The sequence below is a fragment of the Aristolochia californica genome, unplaced genomic scaffold (genome assembly GCF_029961685.1).
Source record: "Aristolochia californica isolate CCGP_79_NKW_82.1479 unplaced genomic scaffold, dmAriCali1.0.hap1 SCAF_1, whole genome shotgun sequence".
Lineage (NCBI taxonomy): Eukaryota > Viridiplantae > Streptophyta > Magnoliopsida > Piperales > Aristolochiaceae > Aristolochia > Aristolochia californica.
Window position 1 is genome coordinate 3376307 of NW_027181770.1, and position 9599 is coordinate 3385905.

General features: G+C 39.8%; 1 protein-coding gene across 1 annotated transcript; it reads right to left on the reverse strand.

The window, feature by feature from the left end:
* Positions 1–4700: 4700 nt before the first annotated feature.
* Positions 4701–9248, reverse strand: LOC137942630 (endoglucanase 6-like). The gene is made up of 9 exons (XM_068788354.1): positions 8897–9248; positions 7991–8203; positions 7578–7778; positions 6742–6831; positions 6496–6660; positions 6109–6393; positions 5632–5980; positions 5452–5538; positions 4701–5368 (listed from the first exon to the last, which is right to left on the reverse strand). Exons 1-9 carry the CDS (start codon positions 9080–9082, stop codon positions 5070–5072), a joined length of 1875 nt encoding a protein of 624 aa, XP_068644455.1. The 5' UTR covers positions 9083–9248; the 3' UTR covers positions 4701–5069.
* Between the last annotated feature and the right edge of the window lie 351 nt (positions 9249–9599).

The following is a 9599-nucleotide window of genomic DNA, read 5'->3' on the forward strand; positions in this document are numbered from 1 at the left end:
TTCTCCTTCAGCTTCATCTTGTAAACCCACTTTACACCAATTATCTTCTGCCCTTTTGGAAGATCACATAGCTCCCTGTATCATTTTTTCAATGGCTATAATTTCAGTATCCATAGCCTTTCTCCATTTTGATTCTTTAACAGCCACTTCAAAAATGGTAGGATCACAATCTTAAAATAGAGAAAAATGTAAGTGGGTGATCACCTTGGTCAACTTCAGTTACTTCATAATCAGCCATCCATGTTGGTCTTCTTCGAACACGTTGATGCCTTTGTGATTCAGCTGCAAGTGGGCTTTGATCAGTCGAAATATTTTGAGTGATTTCCTCTTCTTGCTCATTCTCCATAGGTTGCTACCCTTTCTTATTATCATCCAAATCTGTTGGAATTCTTTCTTTAACAACTTGTTGATTCCATGACCAGGTGTTTTTTTCATCAAATACCACATCACGACTGATGACAATTTTCATGGTTCTAGGATTGTATAGTTTATAGGCTTTTGACTAATCACTAACACCAAGAAAAATATATTTTTCTCCCTTGTTATCTAGCTTCCTCCTCTTCTCATCTGAAATATGGGCATAGGTAATACACCCAAAAATCCAGAAATAATCTACAACAGGCTTCCTTCCTATCCATGCTTCCTCTAGTGTCATTTTTTGAACAACAAGTGTGGGACTTTTGTTTAATATATGGATGCTCCAATTAACTGCTTCAGGCCAGAAACTTTTTGAAATGCTACTTGTAGCCAAAAGGCTTCGCATCATATTCATAATAGTATGATTCTTCCTTTAGCATACACCATTCTGTTGGGGTGTATAAGTTGTTGTAAGTTATCTCCTGATTTCATGGTTCTCACAAAAATTTGCAAATTCATGTGAGTTATATTCTCCATCGTGATCCGTGTGAAGAACTTTTATTGGGTTGTCAGCTTCCTTCTCAATAAGAGCTTTATAACTTTTAAAAGCAACAAAAACTTCAGATTTTTCTTGCAAAAAAATAAACTCATATTTTACGATTATAATCATCAATGAAAGTAATGATATATCTTTTACCTCCATTAGAATGTGGTGTTATTGGCCCACAAATGTCGAAATGAACAAGGTCCAATGCTTTCTTCGCTCTCCAAGATTTTCCTTGTGGAAATTGATTACAGTGTTGTTTGCTAACAACACATTCTTCACAAACTTGAGAAGAGACTGTAATTTGAGGAAACCACGTCACCATATTCTTTTGTTGTAGTGATTTCAATCCACCAAAATTTAGATGCACATATCAAAAGTGCCATAGCCATGCTTCATCTTTTAATTTTGTTAAGAAACATGAATGAGTTGTGTAGTGGAGATAAAGTGGGAACATACAATTAGCCGTCATGTTAACTTGAGCAATTAAACCCAACTTTGCATCTTGAATCTAACATACTTCATCTTTGATAACAATCTCGTATCATTTTTCATGTAACTGACCCACACTAAGCAAGTTGGTCTTTAAATCTGGCACAAAAAAAATATTAGTGATAGTTCCTTTGGTTTGGATTGTTACCTTTTCTTTTCCCATGATAGAATTTGTAGAGTTGTCACCAAACTTAACAGAGTTGTGAAAGGATTCATCCAAGTCAAAAAATGTTTCCTTTTCTCCACACGTGGTTGTTGCAGCCAGTGTCTAAATACCACATCTTTTGCTAAGTTTCCTTCTTCACATGACACACCATAAAAAAAAAAGACACCTCTTCTTCCTTTTCTGCAAATCTCCACGTTGTTTATTCAAATTAGTTTGACATTTTGATTTATAACGGCCATACCTATGACATATGAAACATTCAACATTGGACTTGTCTGTTGACTTTGATCTATAAGTTGTTGAGTGGTGGCCTCTACGTCCTCCGCCTCTTGGGTGGTGGCCTCCACGTCCTCTGCCTCTCCCTTGAAATTGATTATCTTGGTGTGATGATTTAGTTGTTAGTTTCCACGATTATTGTTGTTTCTACCTCCTCTACCTCTTCCTCGTCCTCTATCAGGTCTATTAGATGTAGAGTGATTTTCTAATAAAGTATTCAATATTTATTCTTCTTTGTCCTGTTGGATACGTTTTTGCTCATAAACCAACAAAGAACCTTGTAATTCATCAATTGACAGTAAATCAACATCATTAGTTTCTTCTATAGCACAAACAATAAAATTAAATTTTGGTGTCAAAGATTGAAATTTTTTCTCAACAATGAGAACATCCTCTGTCTTATCGCCATGGATCCACATTTTGTTAACGATTGTCATTGTTCTTGAAAAATAATTTGTAACTGATTCTCATGACTTCTTTCGAAGTATTTCGAACTCCGAACGAAGTGCTTGGAGTTGCTGCCTCTTAGCCATTGTTGTACCTTGGTACTTCTTCTTCATGGAATCCCAAATATGCTTGGATGTGTCTTTGCAAAGAATAATTTTCAAGATTGAGCAATCAATAGCTTGGAATAGATAATTCTTTGCTTTAAGATCCTTTAGCTTCGACCTTTTAAGCTCTTATCTTTTGTGCATCTATAAGCACAACACCTATTGTTGGTTATGCTACTCCAGAAACATCAACCGTCCAATATTTTTTGGACCTCAAAAACATTTTCCATGAACATGTTCCAATGGTCGTATTGACCATCAAAGTGTGGACTAGCTGGCTATATAAAATTTTGAGAAGCTATCAATTTCAACTTTCCCTAATGTAGTTCAGAGTGTTCTATTGGAATGACACGAAGAAAAAAATATTTTGGGCCTAAGTCGAGTAGTAATCGACTCCATTGTCTACCCACTGCTGTGAGATAATCGTTCTATAAGCTAGCTGCACACTGTGTTCTCCAGGCAATTCAATTCAAATTGCGCTGACTAATCAAACAATACCATGTTTCATCAAACGGGACGAAGAGGAGAAAAAATACCAGATACCGACGGCGGCAACGGCAGCGGCGAGGAAGGTCTGTTGTGACGGTGACACTGATTTCGGGATTTCCTCCCAGCGGCAACGACAACGATGAGTTCCGAAAATTTTTCGGCTCTGTTTCTTCAGTGACGGGTGCCAAAAAAAAATTTCGGCTCAGTTTGTTCAACGATGGGTGTCAAATTTTTTTGGTGTCAGCTTTGTTTCTTTAGCGACCAGTGCCGAAATTTTTTACTCCGGTACCTGCGGCGATGATGACGGCTAGTAGTGGCAGTGATTTTTCTTCCCGAACAGAGATTTGCGAAGGGACAAAGTGTAATTTGTGTTGGCTCTGTTTCTTCTGCGACGGGTGCCAAAAAAAGAATTTCGGCTCTATTTCTTTAATGATGGGATTTCTGGATTTCGAGAAACTCTGGAGGGAGTTTTCGTCGAGTCAGGACGGGTCTGAGGTGATGGCAAAATTTTTGTTAGCTTTTTCCGAAAAAAATTCGACTTTAGAGGCCTCCTTTTCTCCTTTCTCCTTTTACGACTGCGGCGCAGGAAAAACAAGGAATAATCGTATGGAAGACGAACCCTACGGCTGCGGCTGTGGTTTCGTTGTCTCTGCAAGGGATTTTTCTCCAAAGTCGCTAATTTAGCTCTGATATCACTAATAAAAACAAAATGGAGAGGATATAATTTTTTGTTATCCATCGATAAACTAACAGTGTTTATGAATATATTAGTACATAACTGAAATAATTGAGGACACATAGGCACGATATAACGTGCAAAATTAAAACTCCCACTTAAGCCACGATATGCATGATACAACATGCAAAAACAAACTGGATATGCATGATACAACATGCAAAAACAAACTGGATCGTAACTTACGACACTCATAAAGATTAGGACAATTAGTCTTAATTTAAATTTTTTAAAACAATTAGTCTTAATTTAAAAATTATTAAAACAACTTGTCTTAATTTAGAAATTATTAAAATAATTAATCTTAATTTAGAAATTATTAAAGTAATTAGTCTTAATTTAGAAATTATTAATTTACTCAACAAAACTACCCAAAACTTGGCAAACTTTGCGATAATTAACTGTTCAGTTGTTGCAGATTATTTCTTCCAAGTGCAAATTATGACCGTCTTGATGAATACGATAAAGGCTATTTCCAGCTATAAACATGAACATTAGGAGAGTTAGTGCACTTTAAAAGTAGATTACTCGGTGAAAGTGAAAGTGAAAAGGAATTACAGTAGCATACCGAGAGGAGCAGGGAGAAGGACAGCGAGCGCAGGGCGAGAGAGCGAAGAAGAGAAAGTAGTAGCCTTAAGGATGAAATTTACTTTCACTCGTATTTATAAGAACGAGCAAAAGTGAATTTTCTCGATAACTCACTTTCACCATCAAATTTCCTTGTGTACTAATGGATTTCAAATACAGAAGTTACTGTTTTTTCTCAGTCCAGTTATTGTTTCGAATTTGTTGAGGCTGATGAAATTGAGGGCCTCTCTTTTCTTGTCAAGATCAAATATTTAACTAGCGTTCCATATCTAGGTGACCAAGAGTTATTTGTAATTAATTGTCAAAAACTTCATCTTCGTCTTCATCTCCTCTCTTTTCGACTCCCTCTCTGGTCTGAGGAAACTATAACTAAATAAAAGTAAATGACAGAACTAATTCGTTGGATTGGTTTCCGTAATGACTGGTTTTTGGCCATTAGGTCGAATGTTTTACAGGAACGATGCACTCACACATCAAAAGTCTCCAGAAAAAAATCAAGAGTTTGCACAAAGTGTATTCATATAAAAGCTTATATGAGCAGTACATCACAGCGGAATATGATTTAATACAAAGAATGATGACTCTCAAATCCGGTCAGATGGAACTTCACCAACCAACCCTCTCCTACTCACCTTTGCTGATTTCCCAATCTAACAGATGAGGAAAAAGAGGATGAGCACTCCGTTTACTTCGTCTCTTCACTCCATTCTCCTCAAATCTCATACTTCACCACCCCACTAGATAAACCAGAATACGAAGCAAAAAAATAAAAATAAAAATTCTTTACTGTGTATCTGCACAACTTCGACCTTGAAATCAACCAGGAAGTAAATCGAACGCTTCTGCACTGAAACCTTTGAACTTTTTCTCTCACTCCAGGGTATAGCTAGCTACTCTAATGTCGGCAGGAGAAGCAGAATGAATGTACACGAACTCAAGGCTCTTTCCAGCAGCCAAGGAATTAAGCCAAGTAGGAAAGGCATAGGCCCCTCCGGATCGAGAGAGACCCCACAGTGGCCCATAAAGTTTCGCAATCGAAAGCTTGAGGTTTTTCACGGTTTTCATAGATTTGTTTGTGATAATGGTCGAGTATCTGTAGTAAACTTTTCCCTTGGCAATCCATGAAGCAGAAATCTTTTGCTCAACCAGGACGGGAGAATAAGCTTTAGCTGCAACAGTATAACTGAACTCGTTAACCAATTGCATCATCTCGAGTAAATTAATAGGTGGCCAAGAGGGATTTTGCTAGTACCTGGAGCTGGGGTTGTCCTGGCTACGGGAGCAGGAAGTGGCTTAGGTTGAGGCTGCTTCTGAACAGGATTAAGTTTGGGAAGAACCACTGTACAACGTTTCGAATAAGATAGAAGAATAAGAAATCAAAACTAAATAACAGAACTAAACAACCCATTTATATGAATTAACGCGCCTATACCTGGAAGGAGTTGGTTCAGTCCACCATTGCCGCCGTGAAGTCGAGCTAGTATACCAAGTAGAGGGGCATTGTTGTAAGTTGCTGGCTCTGTTTGTTCATAATTGTCTCTCTCGTCGGCAAAATTATCATAGGCATCAGGCCCTCCAACAATTGCACCAACAAGGAGATTGGGATCACTTCCTTTCCTTGAGTACCAAGTTGCATAGCCTTCTCTGCAACCCACAAAATTGGAATCCACCTTAATGGAGACAATGGAGGAAGCACGGTGATGCGTTTGTCGCGGATAGTTGTTTCCATATCCCACCATGTAGCTTGTAGCCCTTGGATTGTCTCCTAGAATGTAATCCACCTAATAGCAGCAAAAATTAGTTTCACTATTTAATAGAGAAATGAGAGCGGATGCAAATACTGCAATCAAAACACAGGAAAATTCTAGACAAACAAATCTTAGACATGGTATAGAATATAGATGATCACCTGAAATTTAGCGAATCCGAGAAGCTCAGAAGATGGGACATTGCCAGCCGCACAGCTTATGCTTCTACCGGCGGAAGCCAGATAGTCAGAGTATACGGTCAGTAAAAAGGAAGCACTGGTCACAAACTGCATATTGTTCCATCTTTGCCGGAAGAGCAGTCCTCCAGGGGTCCTCTGCAGATTTCTTCCGCCCTTTCCAAGGCAAGCACACATGAAATATTCTGCCCTTTGTTGAAATTTTTGCAACACAGGCGAGTGATGAGCACCCCTTCCTTGCATAAGGAACTGGAGACAGCACAAAAAGGAAGAATCATCAGAGCCCCAGTAATTACCCCACGAACCCCGTCATGCATCCAGTCTATAGTCTGCAGATGGACAACGTAGTACCTTGGATACAAGAACCTGGACACCGGCGTACTTGACGTCCCAACCAAATTCGCTCATGGACCAGCCGGTTCCGCCCAAGGCATCACCATTGTTACCAAGATAGTTGAGATAGTACTGTTCGTTGGTAGCATGGAACAACCACGCTGCAGCCCATAGCAACTCATCCTGCAAGAATGAAGCTTTATCAGCTCGACCACTCACGTCGAAAGATTTACCTGGAAATCGACGTGAAATCAAAAAACTTACAGAGTATCCACTGTAAGATCGATAATATTTCTGGGCCACCCTAATGCTGCTGTCATATTTCCCCCTGTACTTGTCTGCAAATTCGAAGAGCTGAATCCAGGACAAAGAAGAAGACGCCCGTCAGGTTTAAACAAACTGATCAGCAGTTAAACAACATACACTGTGATTATACAAATCAAAGTAATTCGAGGGCGCTTTCACTGTCGCGACAAAAAAGGTAACGGTTAGTTTTATTTTGAAAAAGTCGAAAAGTGGTCATCCATTAGCGAAATGGCCACAAGCGGACAACCCACCGACAGATCTGGTCACGTGCCTCAAGGTGTAAAAAGTGACGGTCCAGATCGAATCGCAGAGGAAATCTGTACGGTGGAGAAGCCTGACCACCGTAAACGGAAAAAACGGCCTGACATTCCTCACGTGCACACCGCACGCGGCCACGGGTTACGGGTAGGCCTACAAGCATTAGTAACTGATTCATGACGGAGGCAACCAAACACAACTACACGAGTAATGACAGTAGGCCTACAAGCATTAGTAACTGATTCATGACGGAGGCAACCAAACACAACTACACGAGTAATGACACAGTAGATAAGTGGTCCCCACGCCCTTTTCGACGTTTAAAGTGGAACCAGAGAAAACTACCAGCGCAAGTTAAAGTCAGTACTCGCGACCAAGAGAACAGATACTTCCCTCCCCTTAAAGAACATGCTGACCGCAAGTTAGAATCTGAACACTACATTGGGCCAGCGTGCGCCGTAAGCGCAAATGGTCTTAGTCTTAGTCTCGAAGTTATTAATCATGGAGGATTAAGTGAGATAAATGAAGTTACGAACCTGTTTAGCGTGGTTGAGCAGCTCGTTCGAGTAAGCGGGGTTTAAGTGGCGGAAAACCATGGAAGCTGCTGCCATTGCCGCCGCTGTTTCGCCGGCGAGGTCCGAACCCGGGTTGTTCACGTCGATCTTGTAGGCTTTACGAGACGTGGTCATGTCTTCAGGCCGTTGCCAGCAGTAGTGATCTGTGTTTCCGTCACCCACCTGCTCAGAAAAATCCAAAAGTTTTCAGATCAAAACTGTTTTAAGTGCATAGGATGCTATTCAATGTCAGGGTCGTGTGAACTCCAGAACATCCGAAACGGGAAGAAACGAAAAACAAATCGAACAGATCTGAAAGGTTATGATGGGCTATGATCTGACAGAGAACTGACTCCTTTCGTATAAACGGGGCAGCCGGAAATGGGATTACTCACCTCACCGTAGAGGACGTTGGGCTCAGGGTGAGCTTTAATGAGGTAATCAGTCCCCCACTTCACCGCTTCAAGGGCATGGGCGAGCTCTCCCGCAGCAGCCATTTGCTTGCCATACTCGACTATGCTCCAAGACATCATTGTTATGGTGAACGCCATTGGGAGCCCAAACTTCACATTGTCCCCTGCATCGTAGTACCCTCCTACCAGATCAACCTGACAAGGAAAGATGCAAACCAGTTGATTAAAATGATGTTTCTGAACTTGTTTGTTTTTTCTTCTTTTGGTGTAAAAATCGTAGAAGAAATGTTTTGACAGGATGCACTTGAATAGTTGCTCTGAGTCTCTGATTACATAAAAATGTAATTTTTTTACCAAATATTCCAGAAATGTATTAATAAACGCATGGAAGTGAAGGGTAATCATTACATAGGAATTTACTTTCGAAAACCATTTAAGATCCTCCTACGATCATACCTTTGCCAGAAAATTTAAAATCACAAATGGAAATTGCTTGACAAAAACAGAGTAGCCTGTTGTAAATTGCTGCAGGAAAACAGAGTAGTCCTTTTTATTTTTCCAAAGCGATTAAAAAATTGACAATTAATAAAAACGATTGCCAGAAAAACACTGAAATCGTAACATCTAAAGGCTCGATAACTGGACTGACACTGAAATCGTAACATCTAAATAACTGAATGTATTAATGTTATCTCCAAGGAAAAAACAATAAGAGAGTAAAAATGTAGTGACGAAGACAGAAACGGTATATAATCAGCTAATTGCAGGCAGAAATAATGGATAAAGGCATTTTCGATATGATAGAAAACAAGAAGCAAATGCAGATACTAACGAAAACCCGAGGTTGGAAAAGAAGACGAAGTACAAGCTACGAGAGAGAGAATTTACTCCATTAGCTTTTCCATCTTCCAGTCCAGAGTTAGCACGCCAATTGACTCTTTGGCTACTGGGGAGGTACCCAGATCTCTGAGCTTCAAAGAAGAGAATGCCCTTACTTAGCGCCTGCGCATAGTCATGGCCAGCTGAAGCGAAAGGCAACAGCAGCAGAAAAAAATAACAGATAAGAGACGCCATTGAAGTGAGTTCTCAAGAACAAAAAAGAAGCAAGAGAAGAACACCAAGAGAGAAAAAAAAAACAATCCCTTTACTGAGAAGAAGAGAAATAAGGGTTCGTAGTTTATCAGCTAAAACTTCTGATAAACCCGCCACAAGAGGAATCAGAGGAAAGGAATAGGAAAATGGGAGGAGAAACTGGAGGAAGATGAGGTGCTCGAGCCTCTATATGTATTGAGAAGATGTAGGGCTCAGTTAAAGAGCAGAGAGGAGTAAATGCTCTGGCTTTTTCAGTTTTACTGACCACCAGAAAGGCCCATAGAAAATTAAGAAAGAACCTTAAAAAATTCGCTTAAAACAAGAAGCATCTAAGATGCCTTCTTCACATGGACAGGAATCTGAAAGGATGATTAAGGTTGTCATTTGATCTTAACCCGCAAGCAAGAAGCCTCTTACTAGAATCTTACAGAACGGAAATTTATGTTAGTTCAAATGAACAAAGAAACAGATCATGTGGATTCCCAGCTTTTCGCTATAA